Genomic DNA, 17914 nt, shown 5'->3' with positions numbered 1-17914 from the left:
GCGAATTTCGGCCGCTTGTATTCGGGATCTTGTTCTTTCGGTCACGACCCACAGCTCGTGACCATAGGTGAGGGTAGGAACGTAGATCGACCGGTAAATCAAGAGCTTCACCTTTGGTGTGGTGAAGAAGGAGCTGAGCCTGTCAATCATCGTTAACTTTAAATAGCTAACTTCAGGGCACTACTGACCAAGAAAAGCAGCAGGAGGGAGAGTGTGGCACTGTACACGCATGAAGCAGAAAAACATCAATATATTTTTAAATTAGAAAATGGCGTGATCGACACGATTTCTGATCACGTGATCGGATCGGGACATCTTTAATAAATACGCATGCACTTAGCTTGCTAACATTAATTGTCGCGAATCAACAAAAACAGGAACAACAAACGATGCTATTGAGATGCTTGCTTGTTATCCCTTTCAGACCCGCATTTTTTTCTGATGGGCAAAAAAAAAACCTTTGCTGATCTTTACTGTGCTCAATCACCAGAACAAAGTGCAATTTTTTTGGTCGGTGATAGTTCATGCGTTTTTTTTATTTATTTATTTATTTATTTATTTTTTTATGTGGTCACAGGAGCATCCTACTGGCCAGGATAATGTGGCCATAAATTGTCATATCAACTTAACAAAGCTAACATAGAATAAATTCGAACATGAAAATGTACTTGAACTTCCTTGTCCAGAAATGGCAGGAAACAGCCAAGGTCATCAACAGTCAATTGCTGAATCTACAAAAAGAAAGATATGACATCTGAACCTTGCTTTCATTAAATTATAAAACTTGGCAATTACACTTGGTATTGAACATTTGCCACGTTTACATGGAGCCAAATATTCCAATTACAATCGGAATATTTGTTCAAACCGAATAAATGTGTTCCATATAAACACCTCATTCGGAATGAACAGGCCCAAACTGAATGGAATTTCATTCCGATTCACAGGGGTGGAATATTCCTTTTCCCAAACCGATTAGAAGTAAAATTATATCATGTAAACAGGGAAGCGGAATGGTGTCTGGTTGCGTTCTTTCTGCACATGCTCCGTACTGACGTGGTGACGTCACTTTGTGACGTAAGTAACGTCACTTGCAACATGGCTTCCAAGCACAGCGCACCTAATTGCAGTCCAGCGGAAAGATTGTATTTAATTCAAACTTTAAAAGAATTGAATATAATTGCTCGCTTAGACGGGCGTAAAACGAGGAACAGTGAACTATTTAAAAAAGTTCACGAGAGGTTACACGAAGCCGGAGTAGACCGGAGCGTTGACCAGATTAGAAACCGGTGGAAAACCGGCTACTACAAGGCAAAAGAGCAAAACAGCAGAAGCGGATACGACCCCACAAACACAACAAGTGGGTTAAAGTTAAAACAGCAACACTCCGACGATCGATCTCCATGTTTTGCAACGTGACGCTTTGTTTTGATTAATCTGCGCATGTCAGACGGCAGTTGTCAAATGTCCTTTTGGGACATAAAGGCAGTCACATGTAAACGCTGGATTGGAATAGATGAAGCGACATGTAAACAGCTATCTGAAATTTCCATTCGGAATGATTTGAATCGGTATGAATAAAAGTCAGCACGTAAACGTGGCTACTGTCACCTTATCTTATTCTCAATAAACAGCCAGGAAGCAGTTGTGGTGTGGCACAAAGCACTTCTCTAAATTGTTCACCAAATGCAAATTTGACCGGAGCTGGAAAAATCTGTCACGGGGCATTGTATTTTCGAAAATACTACTGTCGATCGCACCTTCCCAGTACATGGAGACCATTGGCATCTTCATCACTCCCATGGCAAGGTGAAGACCCATCAGGCAAGGGTGTAGGTTTGAATAGGGACGGGTGGGACATAACACTACCAACTTTTCAGGATGCTAAAATTGTCCCCACCAACTTTTAAGCAACCTTATTTGCATTATATAATCAGTTCAGTTATATAGGGAATTTAGGTTGTCTTCCCATAAATTGTAAGGATAAAATTGACCCTACCAATATTAGGGAATGATTTTCATTTTGTTTATGTTTGCTAATAAAAAACATTTATTCTGGTTTTCAAAAATATTTCTTTAGTAATTTTTTAAAACAGAGGTTTGAATCGAACAGTGTATCACCTGAACCAATGCACATAAAAGTTATTATCACTCGATACTGATTTATTTAACATTGATCATTTAGCCTATCAATTATTTAGGTTCATATTCATGAGAAATGTGGCCTTTTGCCCCGCTCACCCAAACTGTTTGGTCTTGTTAATGTCCCGTCCCCAGCAAAAAGTGTACATGCAGGTTATGCTGTTATATCGTCCCTACCAATGTTGAGACCAAACCTACGCCCTTGCCATCAGGGTTCTGATTTCACTTGAATTTGGTTTGAAGAGATATTAGTGAGCCACTTTGTAAAACATAAATATTAGTGTTGTCAACCATTATATAGAAGATTTTATTTGGTATACAATATACTTTTTGAAATATTGAAATGGATTCATCGGCTGATTTTCATCAGTTTGAGGAAGTGAAAAGGAAGTGTCAAAGACTGGCGTGAAAGTCCTGTGATGCTATCTGAATGCGTCCTTTTTGGTCACTTGGATCCTCCCTCATATAAAACATGAAATTGTTGAAAACAACGTGTATGTGTGTACAAACACTTACTTTGGAAAGATTACCGCTAATTTCACACTGTTCCTCATTTTCTGAACCCAAGGAGTCAAGTTCAGATAAATCTCCATTTAGGAGACATTCAAGGAAGTCTGCAACCTTATACACTAGAACATTATGTACAATCAGAATAGAAATACACATTTTCACAATGAATAAACAGTGGCATCACACCTTGTATCACCAGTCATATAATTGTCGAACTACACCGCATTACCGCGGATGTCTACTGTGTGGCACACTCGAATTAGGAAAAAAAAACTTCTAAAGAAATACCGTGATATATTTTCAAATTATAAAGAAAGCAAGTTCGTTTGATTAACCTTCACATAAATATGCGTTTTTGATAAGAAATGAGCACTTACGTTGGCCTTTTTGAAGTTGCGTTTTGACAGCCATTTTAAAACAGCCAAAAAAAGCAAAGAGAGCGTGCTAAACTTCAAGATGTGATTTCGATGAGTAAAGTTTAGCCCAATCATCTCCTTGAAGTGTCGATAGCAAATAAATTTCGTGTATTTATTGGTTTAGAGACGCGAATGCGTCATGTCCTTCAGCAGCATGCTTAGGTCTGAAGGGGTTAATTATTAAATATGTTGCCACAGTTCCTAAAAAAAAAGAGTAATCTGAATACTGACCTCTAATTACTGATTTATATAGTAATTTATTTCCTCTGCAGATTACTTTATTGCAAAAGTAACTGAGTTACATCACCTGTTACTTTTTCAGCTACTTACTGCGGCTACCCTTCACCACAGAATGACAACAGATCTTATTACCTTGGTCTTTCCAAGGGAAAGAACAAGGTATTGTTATTGTGCAACTTTATTATTATAATTATTATTATTATTATTATTATTATTCAATAATTCTCCGCGTTTTTTTGAGCCAACGCACAGCCCAAACCGTAGCACCGATCGGCACCGTTGAAGTATCGGCACGACCGGATTTTTCGCGTGACGATGGGAATTTTTCAAACCGCCACGAAAAATTTTCCGTTCGCCCGTAAACGGCAATTTTCCGAAAAATAAAAAAAGTTTCAAAATGTATCTAGTCCTACAATTTTTGACCAAATCACATAATTTGGGCATCAAAAATTCCGGGACGGTGAGGGGCATAAAAGTTATATACAGAATTTGGCAAAAATTTACGGTTCCCCGGAAATTTGCCAAAAACTTTCCTATTCATTTTGAATGGAAAAAAAACGCGCGCTTCACAGCCCGAACCGTTAGACCGATCGGCACCGTTCAAGTATCGGCACGACCGGAATTTTCGCGTGACACAGGAAACTTTACAAATGGCCCCGAAAATTTTTCCGTTCGTCCGTAAACGGCAATTTTCCGTGACAAAAAAAAAAGTTTCAAAATGTATCTAGTCCTACAATTTTTGACCAAATCACATAATTTGGGCATCAAAAATTCCGGGACGGTGAGGGGCATAAAAGTTGTATACAGAATTTGGAAAAAAATTACGCTTCCTCGGAAATTTGCCAAAAACTATCCCATTCATTTCGAATGGGAAAAGTTCCATTCACTTCCAATGGGATTTCCAATGGAATTTACATTGCATTGATGCCATTGACGGCCATGCATGTCGAATCTACTGATGCCAATGTACTTGGATTCAATTGATTATATGGATGTCGATGCCATTGACTGCCATGGACGTCCAAAATTTTTCCCATTCATTTTCAATGGGGAAAAAACAAAATTACCCCAAATCAACAGAAAATGACCAGATATCAATAGGACGTGTCCCCCAAACTTCCCCAATTCCATTGACGCTTATGAAGGGTGCCGCCATTGACTTACATGGACGTCCAAAATTTTTCCCATTCATTTTCAATGGGGAAAAAACTACATTTCTCCAAATCAACAGAAAATGACCAGATATCAATAGGACGTATACCCCAAACGTCCCCAACTCAATTGACGCTTATGGGGGGTGCTGCCATTGACGTCCATGGACGTCCAAAATTTTTCCCATTCATTTTCAATGGGAAATTTTTTTTTTTCCCCAAATCAACAGAAAATGACTAGATATCATTAGGACGTGTCCCCCAAATGTCCCCGATCGCATTGCCGCTTATGGAGGATGATGCCATTGACGTCCATGGACGTCCAAACTTCCCATTCATTTCCAATGGCATTTCTTCATGTTTGTTCATTCTATTGATGCCAATGTACTTGGATTCTATTGACGCTTATGTAAATTGATACCATTGACGTCCATGGACGTCCAAATTTTTTCCCATTCATTTTCAATAGGAATTTTTTTTTCCCCCCCAAAATCAACAAAAAATGACTAGATATCATTAGGACGTGTCCCCCAAATGTCCCCGATTGGATTGCCGCTTATGGAGGGTGATGCCATTGACGGCCATGGACGTCCAATTCTCCCAATCTTTTCTAATGGCTTTTACTTTGTTTAGTGCATTGACTGGCATTATGGTCCATTCTATTGATAGACCTGAGTGGGGCTAAGATTTGTATCTCCACAGAGGAAAGACCAAGGTGTGTAATTTCTCCCGAAATTGCAGTTTCTAGTTAACATTATTCTTATTGGTGCAGCATCAGCAATGTATATAAAGTTGAATTTAAATCAAACAAAGCATTATAACAATGCTTACAGTGCATCATCACTTCCATAAAACTCCTGTTATCCGCCGTCATAATATTAACTGCAGTTGACACAAAGTCACGCCATCATCTCAATTTTGACATTGCGTTCCGTTTCAGCATACACTTTCTTCAGGTCGAATGAAAACGAAATTCATGAGGAAGATTGTACTTCACAGTAGCAGGAATCTTCTATATAATGACACAAAACAACAGTGCATCAGTAGTTTCAGCAGCAGCATTTCCTCCACAATGTACCGTGAAACCAACCTCTTTAACTCCCCTCCACTCAATAATAAATAGGTCAGCCTAGCTGTTAATTTTGGTCTTCGCAGCCTGTAAAGTTTGGGGAACACCTGATCTAGAGGTTTAAAATTAATACGTAAAGTTGTAATGTACTTTCGATCACAATTGTCCAACCCTTGTATGATCTGCAGAGAAATTCTCTGCAAATGTACCACGGTCACCTGTAAGGGAGTTACTCGAAATGGAACCAGAAACTGCTAAGTTCAGGTAAGTAAAATGTGTGTTCAATTCTTTTCCTGCATGTGAACTGTCAAGAACTGAAGGGATTCAAGACTAAGCTTGACGCAATAAGTCAATTAATCGCACTGTTAATAAAAATGGAGTCGGTAACTTCCCTGGCAATGATTTAACATCGCATGCGTGCATGTATACATTTGTGCATGCTTGTTTGCGTTTGCTGTGTGCACTTGGAACACGTGCGTGTTGATTGCATATGGGATTCCAGTTCCTTTCACATATATTTATTGGCCATCAACACACCATAGAATTAAACAAAAAAAAAACATCTATTTTGAACATTGTAAAACATTAGCATTGCTACATTGAGGCTAATGGAAAAAAGACATGCACTAAGTACTTTAGCCTGCAAAGTGAAGAGTGCGTTAGTTTAAAGGCAGGCTCCCGCAGGCATGGCCTCGTCCGCCGGCCGCAGGACGAGAGAAGCACCAGGGCCCCGACATACCCCCGACAACCCCCAGCACCCCACAACAACGCCACCCGCACTTCCAGATAGGCGCCACCCCGAGCGCCGGAGACCAGGGGATACCCACCTCACCGGCAGGGGATAACAAGCCCCACCCCAGGCCCCATGGGCCCCGCCGGCAACTAAGCCGACAGAGGGGCAGTGGCAGCTGCCACAGGCCTGGGGAAGCAGATGGCCAAGGGGACAGAGGTGCAACCGGGCCGGGAGGGGCTCGTGGTATGGGTCGTGGGGGCAGCAGCTTTAGCAGTGAAGGCCAGACTTCCCTCTCCCCGGCCACTTCAAACATCTCCTCCGGTGAGATCCCAAGGCGTTCCCAGGCCAGCCGAGAGACATGGTATCTACAGCGTGTCTTGGGTCGTCCCCGGGGCTTCCCGCTGGTGGGACATGCCTGGAACACCTCTCCAGGGTTGCGTCAAGGAGTCATCTCTCAACGCGGAGGAGTAGCGGCTAGACACTGACTCCCTCCCGGATGACCAAGCTTCTCACCCTATCTCTAAGGGAGAGCCCGGACATCCTGCGGAGGAAACTCATTTCGGCCGCTTGTATCTGGGTTCTTTTTGTTTCGGTCACGACCCACAGCTCGTGGCCATAGGTGATTATAGGAACGTAGATCAACTGGTAAATCGAGAGCTTTGCTTTTTGGCTCACAGCCTTCTTCACCACTACGAACCAGTGCAGAGTCCACATCACTCCAGACGCTGCACTGCTCCGCCTGTCAATCTCCCGCTCCCTCCTACCCTCACTCGTGAACAAGACCCCAAGATACTTGAACTCCTCCACTTGGGGCAGGATCTCATCCCTTAATCGGAGAGGGCATGCCACCCTTTTCTGGCTGAGGACCATGGTCTTGTATTTGGAGATGCTTGATCTTCATCCCAACCGCATCGCACTCAGCCGCAAACCACTCCAGTGAGAGTTGGAGGTCAAGGTTTGACGAAGCCAACAGCACCACATCATCTGCAGAAGCAGAGATGTAATGCTGAGGCCACCAAACCGGACACCCTCAACACTTCGGCTGCGCCTAGAAATTCTGTCCATGAAAATTATGAACAAAATCGGTGACAAAGGGCAGCCTTGGCGGAGTCCAACCCTCACTGGTAGTCCAACCCTCACTGGGAACGATTTTGACTTTCTGCCGGCAACGCGGACCAAACTCTGACACCGGTCGTACAGGGACCGAACAGCCCCTGTACCTTGTACTCCTGGAGCACCCCCTAGACGACTCCCCGAGGCACACGTTTGAACGCCTTCTCCATATCCACAAAACACATGTAGAGTGGTTGAGCGAACTCCCATGCACCCTCGAGGAGCCTGCCGAGGATGTAGAGCTAGTCCACTGTTTCACGGCCGAGACGAAAACCACACTGCTCCTCCTGAATCCGAGATTCAACTTCCCGACAGACCCTCCTCTCCAGCACCCCTGAAAAGACTTTACTGGGGAGGCTGAAGAGTGTGATCCCTATATAATTTGAACACACCCTCCAGGTATAAAATATTGTCCGAATTATAAGGTAAAAAGATTTTCCGTCTTAGTGTAGATGAGTCAAATAGGCCTGAGTTACAGTATTGTTGTGTCAAAGTGATTTACATTATGACATTATTATTACATCACAGTGGTTAGCACGTCCACCTCACATTTCTTGGATCCTGGGTTCAATCCTGGCTCTGGCCTTCCTCTTGTCCTCTGCGACTGGCTGGCAACCAGTTCAAGGTGTACCCCGCCTTCTGCCTGGAAATAGCTGTGATAGGCTCCAGCACCCCAGCGACCCTCGTGAGGGAAATGAATAAATTGTATGAATGTATTAAAAGTATAGCGTTAAAGGTGATGCAATAAAAAATGTGAGTGAGCCTACATTTTGTGCTGGTGCGCCACCAGTGCAACCAATGCAAAAAGTAAGTGTGCAGCCTTGGCAATATATATTGCAATATTAATGTTTTCCAATTTCACCCAGGCCTATCCCAAACAGAGCTATTCAAGTTATCTGATGACAATTCTTCAAGTTATAATATCACAAACCCCCCAAAAATCGCGATGATAGTTTTTTTCAGTATTGTTTAGGCCTTTAGTATCGTGGGTTTATGTATGGTTGCAGCCCCAATAATTTGATATGAAAATGTGCTGATAAAACCATTTTCTGATACTCTCCATTGTGCACAGCCCTGCAGAAAGAACCTACGACGGGAAGGTCCGGGTAACCGTGGAGGTCGTCGGAAAGGGGAAATTCAAAGGAGTCGGACGCAGCTACCGTATTGCCAAGTCAGCAGCAGCCCGACGAGCTCTGCGCAGCCTCAAAGCCAATCAACCTCAGGTCCAAAACAACTGAGTTCCTCTCAGCATTAAGCACCTACAGTATTGATGCTTGGGGGGGGAGAAGTATTTGCTATCGAACACAAAACATTACTATGTTTGCTTTGCATCTGAGGCAGCCAGTAAACACTGGAGATGCAACAGAAAAAGACCCCCCCCCCCCCCCCCCCCAACAGATTTTTAGGTCTGATATCTTTAGTCCTTTTTGCGCAAACACAATCTTGATTTCGCTCTTTGCTTTTGTGTATGAGTATTTTATTAACATTAAGCAAAGTGTTCAGATGGTCAGGTTGCAATGTCTTTTTCTCTTTAAGATGAGGTTATGTAATCACATTGTACATAGTTCAATAAAACTGTAAATCAACATGCATAATGGGGAGAGACAAAAAGGAGAAGAAAAAAAAAGCAAATGACAGTTGCTTTGAAAATGCTAGCAGCAGACGTAGCGACCAGATGACACTGGAGGGAAACACTCACATACACACGTGGTGTTGGAAAACTTCCTTGAAATTGTATTTGTAATCATTCTTACACTTTGTCATTGAGGGTCTGTCATTTTGATAGTTTTGTGGTCAAATTGACTCAAAAAAATATGTTTCAAAATCACAAATGATGTTCTATCCTGCAAAAAATATCGGCTTATAAAACATTCCCAGTGGCTGTAATTCAAACCACAATTGGGTGGCATGTTCCCATCTAAAACTGTACCAACTGGATTTCTTTTGTGTTTTGATTATTTTGTATATGACCGTGAGATTAAATATTGTGGCATTATTTTGGTTATCAGGTTTAAAGATGTTTTCATACCAAGAATAGATCAAGTATTGGGTTTTTTTGTCCTGTAATGGCTTTCAACAAAATAATAGATTTTTGTTGTTGTTATGTTTACGACTAGACAAGAGAAATACAAACTACTTAATATCAATTTGACGGTATTCTGCAGAATTTTCACAATGTTGCAGTCTTTTTACACACATTAAGGGGAAGTTCAGAATTTTTGACATTAGGCTGAATCTTCGAGTTAGCAGGGGTTTAATTTGTGGGTGGAGTTGATTTCAACAAATTCCGTGCAGTTTGTTATTTAGTTTCGGGGCTCCGAAGTGGCCAAGCTAGCACGAGTCAGTATGCCAATAAAAAAAACAACAACATATGCTCACATGAAAATCACCAAAGACCCATGCAATCAATTGTGTTGGGTATGTCTTCAGGATAAGGTTATTAGAACTTACCATTGCATGTCGATAATTGTAGTAGGAACAGCAACATTTCTAATCGAGCAGCTCTGCAGGGAGCAGTGCGGCGTGATATCACAGCTGATTTTTTTTTTTTTTTATGTAGTAGCCAGCAGCAAGTACCCACAGCTTATATTGTTCCTCGTTCTTATTTTAGGAAACTTTCCTTTGCCATTTTTCTTCCATCACTTTCCACATTTCACCATTTTGCCGTCCTTCAATCAACTCAGGAGACTGATCCTGCCTTCGAGGAAGGTGGGAGTTGACCTTCTTCGAATACAGCATGAGCACGAGTGGCCAAAGCACTCATCTTTATTGTGGTTGCATTACGCATTTTAAAAAATCAATTACGGCCATTTGGTGTGACAGTTTTGGCCTCGTAGGTATTTCAAACAATGATCTGTATTTTGAATGTATTTGACAATGTTCGACTGTTAATATCGATTGTTTTATACTGGCATGATAAGATTGTATCATTGACTCGCACTAGTTTAGCCACTCCGGAGACTAACAAATATCTGACAAACTGCACGGAATTTGTTGAAATCAACTTCACCGACTCATTAAACCCGAAGATCAAGCCTAATGTCAAAAATTCTGAACTTGCCCTTTATATACTCATGTTTGTGGGTGCCAATTTATGACATGCAAGTGTTTTCTTGAAATCCAATACAAATCCTTTTAGCAGTTATGGGGTAAACATTAATCGTGGAAAATCAAGCTATTAACCCATTAATGTTATTTGTCCTGACTCCTGACAGATTGTTCATTTAAATTGTTGTTTGTCTTATTGTCAGGTGTCATATTGTTCTCGTCAATATGTCCATTTTCACCTCAGTACCTCATGCATGCATATTTGGCTTTTTCCTTTTTGTTGGGTGCTATTTTTTTTTTTTAATATGAAGCTTGAATTTCTGACCTTTTTTGCACTCTAACTGTAATACCTCTTAATTTGATGTATTTTGTTCTATGGGGTGCCTTTTTATTTTGACGTTGTTTTTTGTCATCAAGCTGTGGGGAATCTTCTCCCCAGTTTTGAGATTAGAAAATTATTGTCATTAGGTTGAGAATGTTTATCAGGATTAAAAAAACAAAAACAAACAATCCAATTGGATGCTATGTGAACCTATGGAAGTAATCAGATTGCACTCATAATCATGCCGGACAGCCCGGAAATGTATCAATGTCAATTTTGATGGTCTTCTTAACCAGAGGTGGGTAGTAACACGTTTACTCCGTTACATTTACTTGAGTAGCTTTTTGAGAAAGAAATGCACTTCTAAGAGTAGTTTTACGGAGCAATAGTCTTTACTTGAGTAGATTTGTGACGAACACTGCGCTTACTTCACTACTTTGGGTTACACTAGTGGTTCGATTTTTCCTCTTTATTCTACATATTTGACTTCACAGCCCCCAGCCCAGCAATGTCAACAGTAGCTCTACCAGTTTCACCAATAAGACGTCGCAACAATAAGCACATGACTCAATTATACCAATCAAACTCAAGCTTGCCGTTCCACCTTCATTGTTTAATCATGTGGCGTCTTTAAAGCAACGTAAAAGATAAAGTATTTGACATAGGGTGCTCCCGTCACTATGACTCGAAAGTTTAACCTCTCCCCCAGGTTAGTTTTTATGATTCAAACTAGACAACAGTATAGCAGTAGTGGATAAAGTACAAGTAGTTCCCGGGTTATGACTAGGCATGTGCCAGTATGAGATTTTGTTGTTATGATAACTGTCAGCAAAAATACCGCAGTATCACGGTATTGCAATTATAGTTCTAAAATGTGTTATTTTGAGATGCATGGGTTAAAAAAAAAAAAAAAAAAAAATCCCTTGAATGGGATTTTTTATTTTTCAGAACATATATGCAAATTAGACCAACAATAATTTAATGTCAAAATAAATAAAAATAACAAGAAATAATAAGTATGTTAAATAAAATTAACATACATCGAACTTTACGTAAACCTGCAGCCACAGCTCAAGTAGCTCAACGTAGACCAAGAACAAAAATAATTTAAAAATAAAAAATAATTTACCATAAAAAGTAAACTCTTCTAAATAAAATTGAAAAAATATATATATTTTGCAGGCACATCTACATGTCAGAGACTTGCTCGTTTTCTCCATATTTCTCACTCAGTCCAAGTTATGATGCAGGAATGTGAGCATGTTCACCTTTTCTGGGTTAAGTTTGGAGCGGTGAGGTGAGATGATGTGTCCATTACTACTGGTAATACCGTATTGGCCCAAATATAAGAGGGCCCTGATTATGAGACGACCCCCTCGTTTTCAAGACTCAAGTTTGGAAAAAAGACTTTTTGAGCACCAAATTATTTTTTATACAGAAAATAATTACAGTACATCTGAAACAAATGATTATAACAATATATTTGAGAGAAAAAGCATGTTATTTTGCCTCATTGAAATCTTAATACCTGAACATTTAAATATGTAAACTAAAGTGCAATCACATTCGTAAATGAATGGCTTCTGGTTTTTGAAATGTAAATAAACCAATATATTGTGATAAAACAACACAATAGCAATAACTGCATTAACCATCAAAGTGAGGTCTAACTCTAACTGTAGTCTTGAAACAAATCTGAATAAGGAAAAACATTACAATAAAATAATGCAAACTGGTTAAACTTGAGAGTAGCTGAGATCTGTCATGACAGAACATTACTCCTCAAGTTCAGCATTCGCTTCAATGATATCGGTCGCCATCTAGCGTCGTGAATGGGGATAATGTCGAGACCCCGAATATAACATGGCTCCCACTTTTTCAGTCTTATTTTAATGCAAAAAAACACCGTCTTATATCTGGGCCAATACGGTATTAATTAGTTGAATATTAATGGAGAGAAAGAGTGTGATTTTAATCATTATTTACACAGACACACACACAGACACACCCTCTCAACACAGAAATTCACCAGAGAGAAAAAACACCACAGGCTGTATTATGAAAATGTTGTTTTGAACAGATTTTTACAATGGTGAAAGAATTAATGTTGCCAACAGTCCCAGATTGTGTGGGGCAGCCCGCAATAAAAGAAGTTCAGATTGGTTCCGTCGGCAGCGGCGGTACCAATCGGAATTCCCTATACTGTATTGCAGCTTGTCCGGCACGATCCAGGACTGTTGGCAAGTACCCTAGTGTGGAAAACTTAAGAAAAGTTGGCTAATGGTAGAGAGGAACCCGGTTAGCAGTCTTGGCATGCTAACTAGCCACATTATCTGCCTCATTAACAAGCTAGTTATGTATATAGTATTTATATATAGTTAGTATTGGTTTTACCATCGCTAGACACACTAAACAAGCTGGGGGAAAAGTCCCGTAGCTGGTAGGAAACGTAAATGGCAGCGTTTACTTACCTTCAATTTTGTATAAAGTGACGGATGATGGTCACGTAAATGTGAAATCAAGTTTGAGGTGTTGCCTCCCTTGGCAGCCACTCTCCGTCTTGCACGTGGGATGTCCTTCCTCCACTGATCTGCGGCCGTCTGCTTCTTTTTCGGTAGCCAAAATACACTGATTTGTTTTATTTTTGATGGAGGAAAAAGCTCACCACCTTCAGCCATTGTTTCATCTCTAGTCTGTAGCGCAGAGTAGCTTCACTGACGGACATAGCAACAACTGGAGGGGGTGGGGTGACCGCTCCGTTTCTCGCTGCATTTTTTGGACATAAAAAATAGCTAATACCGTACGTGGTGTGACGGAAAAAAATATTGGTTTTGAAACCGTGACGTTTTAATACCATGGTAAACCTTGAAACCGGTAACTGAAACATGCCTAGTTACGACGTACCCGATTTATGTGATTTCGACTTTACAACGCCGGAGTCTCATCCGCCATTTTGTCTCCAGTCGTTTTTTTTTTGTTTTGTTTTTGTTTTTTTAATTATGTTGACTTTTGTCTTGTGATGTATTCCTTCATTTTGGTGCAGGAAGCGCAGAGCAGGTAGTACCTTTGCACACGAGTAAGAGCGCATGTACACACGCAGAAGAGTGCACGCGCACACACGAAGTCGCAGAGCCAAGAGAGAGGGGAAAAAAGCCTGCGTGCACATTTGTTGTTTGTGAAGTATCCACAGAAGCAACACTTGTATATAACACATTTTGTAATGTTTATTGTGCATTTTGAATTGTGGTTGAATACTTGGGCTGAGTTTATGTGATCGTTTTTGGTGATGTGCGGACGCTAACTGATACATGCTAATCGTTTGTGTGTATTGTTATTGCTGTTTCAGCAGCTGATTATAAACGCAAACGCTATTGTAGATGAAACTGATTTATTTTCAATTTTATTTTAGTTTTATTCTGCAAGTGTGGATGTCATGAGCAGCTGAATGAAGTCCACAAACCCCAAAGACATCTGACCATCATTTTGATGCTTAGCTCACTGTCTAGCTAGGACGTAACTCCAACGTCTTGGCGATGTTTTTGGATAGTTATTTTGAGATTTAGGGGTATTGAAGGGTTAAGTCCGACTTGCGCGGAAATTCGGGTTACATTGCCAGCGTAGGAACAACTTTCGTAACTGGGGACTGCCTGTATTCACTTTTTTAAAGTCATAGTACTGATACAGGTGTAACAAAAAATTACTTTGGTAAAAGTACAAGTATCTAAGGAAAAATTTACTCAAAAAGGTATTTGCTTTAAAATTTACAAGTAAAAAGTAAAAGAATATACGTGTTTTTTTTTCTTTGTTTTAATTATACATAAGTACAGATATCTGAGTCAATATTCAAAGAAAGGGACAGATAATTCATTGAATGCTCAGTTTTATTGAAAACTGTGCAGAAAAGACAAAAACAAGCAGTAAAATTGACTGCACTATAAACAGAAGCTTAACAAGCTCGAACCAATATCTTCAACTGCCTAACTGCTTGTACTCGTGTTGCTGCCTCTAGTGCTCTATTAGAGTATACAGGTAGTTGCACGGGGCTTATTGATTGCGCCGGAGGCATGGAAACGAAACTATCATTTCACAGTGAGAAAAAAAAACAAAAGTAACATGTAACGCAGGCGAAAATGTGAAAAGTAGTGGGGTAAAAAGTACATCTTCGTGCTGTAAAATGGAGTGAAGTAACAGTGAAAAGTACCACTTCATATTTGTACTCAAAGCAGATTCACAAAAATGTACTTAAGTACACTAATGAAGTACTTTGTTACATTCTACGACTGCAATTGAGGTACAGTAAGTGCAATTCTGACGTGTCAGTGAGAAAACATTCAATAGTCCAATATACACAGTATACAGTGGGGCAAATAAGTATTTAGTCAACCACTAATTTAGCAAGTTCTCCCACTTGAAAATATTAGAGAGGCATGTAATTGTCAACATGGTTAAACCTCAACCATGAGACACAGAATGTCGGGGGGAAAAAACAGAAAATCACATTGTTTGATTTTTAAAGAATTTATTTGCAAATCATGGTGGAAAATAAGTATTTGGTCAATTCCAAAAGTTCATCTCGGTACTTTGTTATGTAGCCTTTGTTGGCAATAGCGGAGGCCAAACGTTTTCTGTAAGTCTTTACAAGCTTTTCACATACTGTTGCTGGTATTTTGGCCCGTTCCTCTATGCAGAGCTCCTCTAGAGCAGTGATGTTTTGAGGCTGTCATTGGGCAACAAGGACTTTCAACCCCCTTCACTGATTTTCTGTGGGGTTTAGGTCTGGAGACTGGCTAGGCCACTCCAGGACCTTGAAATGCTTCTTACGAAGCCACTCCTTTGTTGCCCTGGCTGTGTGGTTGGGATCATTGTCATGCTGAAAGACCCAGCCACATCTCATCTTCAATGCCCTTGCTGACGAAAGGAGATTTTCACTCTGATGAAAGGAGATTTTCATCTCTCGATACATGGATACATCCATTGATTCTTTCCTTTACACAGATCAGTCGTCCTGGTCTCTTTGCAGAAAAACAGCCCCAAAGCATGATGTTTCCACCCCCATGCTTCACAGTGGGTATGGTGCAATTGAGTATTCGTTCTCCTCCAAACACGAGTTCTATTTTGTTTTCATCTGACCATAACACATTCTCCCAGTCCTCTTCTGGATCGTCCAAATGCTCTCTAGTGAACCGCAGACAGTCCTGGACGTGTACTGGCTTCAGCAAGGGGACATGTCTGGCCGCGCAGGATTTGAGTCCCTGGCGGCGCGTTGTGTTACTGATAGTAGTAGCCTTTGTTACTGTGGTCCCAGCTCTCTGTAGGTCATACACTAGGTCCCCCCGTGTGGTTCTGGGATTTTTGCTCACCGTTCTTGTTATCATTTTGACGCCACGGAGTGAGATCTTGCATGTAGCCTCAGATCGAGGGAGATTATCAGAAGTGTTGTATGTCTTCCATTTTCTAATAATACTCCCACAATTGATTTCTTTACCTGAAGCGAAGAGTGAAGAGTTACAGAAAACGTTTGGCCTCCGTTATTGCCAACAAAGAGTACATAACAAAGTATTGAGATGAACTTTTGGTATAGACCAAATATAATAAAATATAAATACCAAATATAAATATAAATAGACCAAAATACTTATTTTCCACCATGATTTGCAAATAAATTCTTTAAAAATCAAACAATGTTATTTTCTGTTTTTTATTCCACATTCTGTCTAATGGTTGAGGTTTACTCATGTTGACAATTACATGCCTCGCTAATCTTTTCAAGTAGGAGAACTTGCACAATTGGTGGTTGACTAAATACTTATTTGCCCCACTGTATTAGTAAAATAAGTTTGTGTGGAGTTAGCGCACGCAAAGTAACTCCAAACCGAATTTATTTTACAGGCCAAACTTATTTTTCCCAACACCGGCACTTCCCGTCCAAATGGATGCGACCGTCGATGACGTGGAAACATGGTAAATGGTGTTACAGGAGTGTTCGCAGCCAGTCTTTCTGGTTTAAATGAATCTAACGTTAATAACAAATCAATTTTTACCTGGGTTTTGATATCTTGAATGTAGTCGTACAAAAATTATGCAGGCGCTTCTACTGTACGTCAGGGTGAACTCTTGGCTTTATGAAGATGATGTCATTCATCTTGATTTGAAATTCACGTCACTTTTACTGTTAGCCTGTGATATCATTGCCACATTTAATGTCTACTTCAGATTCATCTTTCTTGATGACATTGTCAAATACATTCTGTGTGCTTTGGATAAGTGGTGGCATAGTACTGTTATGTCCTAACTCTTTCAATTCATAGATTTATTGGGTTTCATATTCCCAAAATGACTTTTTTTTTTTTTTTTTTTTTCTGTCTAGCCATGTGTCAAAATTTTGTTTTCAAAATTTAATCTGCCTTCTAGCCACGCCTACCATCATAGGGCTCTAGCGTCCCCAACAGGTGGATGACGTCAGCGGGAGAATGGGCTCATCTGATTTAGTGTGCAGCCCATTGAGGGGTAATTATTCATTACGAGGAAAATGCGACGAAGAGAGCCACAAAATGTCATTGTTTCAGTCTCTCTACTCCAATATTTTTAAAGGATATTCTTTTTATCAAAGTATTTTTTCCCAATTGCTAAGTGAATGGTATGGTCATGACAAATAACAATCTTGTGCTAAATGGAATATGAAATAATAAAAATGCATTTATTCAGTACGACATGGCAAAATTACTCCATAATGGTCAAAACTGTCGACTTCACCTTTACTGTCGCCCCTCCCGAACGCTATATTATGTCGCCGTAGTTAGTCAGGCTTTTGACATTTTCCTGCCCCCCGACTTCGGATAATGTAAACAAACCAAGAGGCGTGACAGCTAGCCGACATGCTAACCCGAACTGAGTGACGTCTGAAAGTCTTACTTTTTGAAGCGAAAAATCAGCTCGTTCCCCTGCTACTACGGACAGGAGAGCTCGCATGGGAAGCAGCTGGAGAGTACCGCCGGACAAACCGGCCGACGTCGGAGGAACGCGTAGCTGCCACATGGTCAACACGAATATAATGAAAAATCATGCTTTACTACTAAGCTTGAGAACGATAAACCGATACGACCGGATAATGAAAAATCATGCTTTACTACTAAGCTTGAGAACGATAAACCGATACGACCGGATATCCGG

At 40.4% G+C, this 17914-nt stretch overlaps 1 protein-coding gene across 1 annotated transcript in view; it reads left to right on the top strand.

The window, feature by feature from the left end:
* Positions 1-16254, top strand: part of dicer1 (dicer 1, ribonuclease type III) — a 207712-nt gene extending 191458 nt beyond the window's left edge. The window contains exons 28-29 of the mRNA XM_057859860.1: positions 5717-5792; positions 8447-16254. Coding sequence (XP_057715843.1) covers positions 5717-5792; positions 8447-8612 — 242 coding nt within the window. The 3' untranslated portion in view covers positions 8613-16254. The remainder of the gene's footprint in view (positions 1-5716; positions 5793-8446) is intronic.
* Positions 16255-17914: the final 1660 nt, after the last annotated feature.

Source organism: Corythoichthys intestinalis, chromosome 15, assembly GCF_030265065.1.
Source record: "Corythoichthys intestinalis isolate RoL2023-P3 chromosome 15, ASM3026506v1, whole genome shotgun sequence".
NCBI lineage: Eukaryota > Metazoa > Chordata > Actinopteri > Syngnathiformes > Syngnathidae > Corythoichthys > Corythoichthys intestinalis.
Note: the sequence above shows the minus strand (reverse complement) of the source record. Positions and strands in the feature narration are given on the sequence as shown.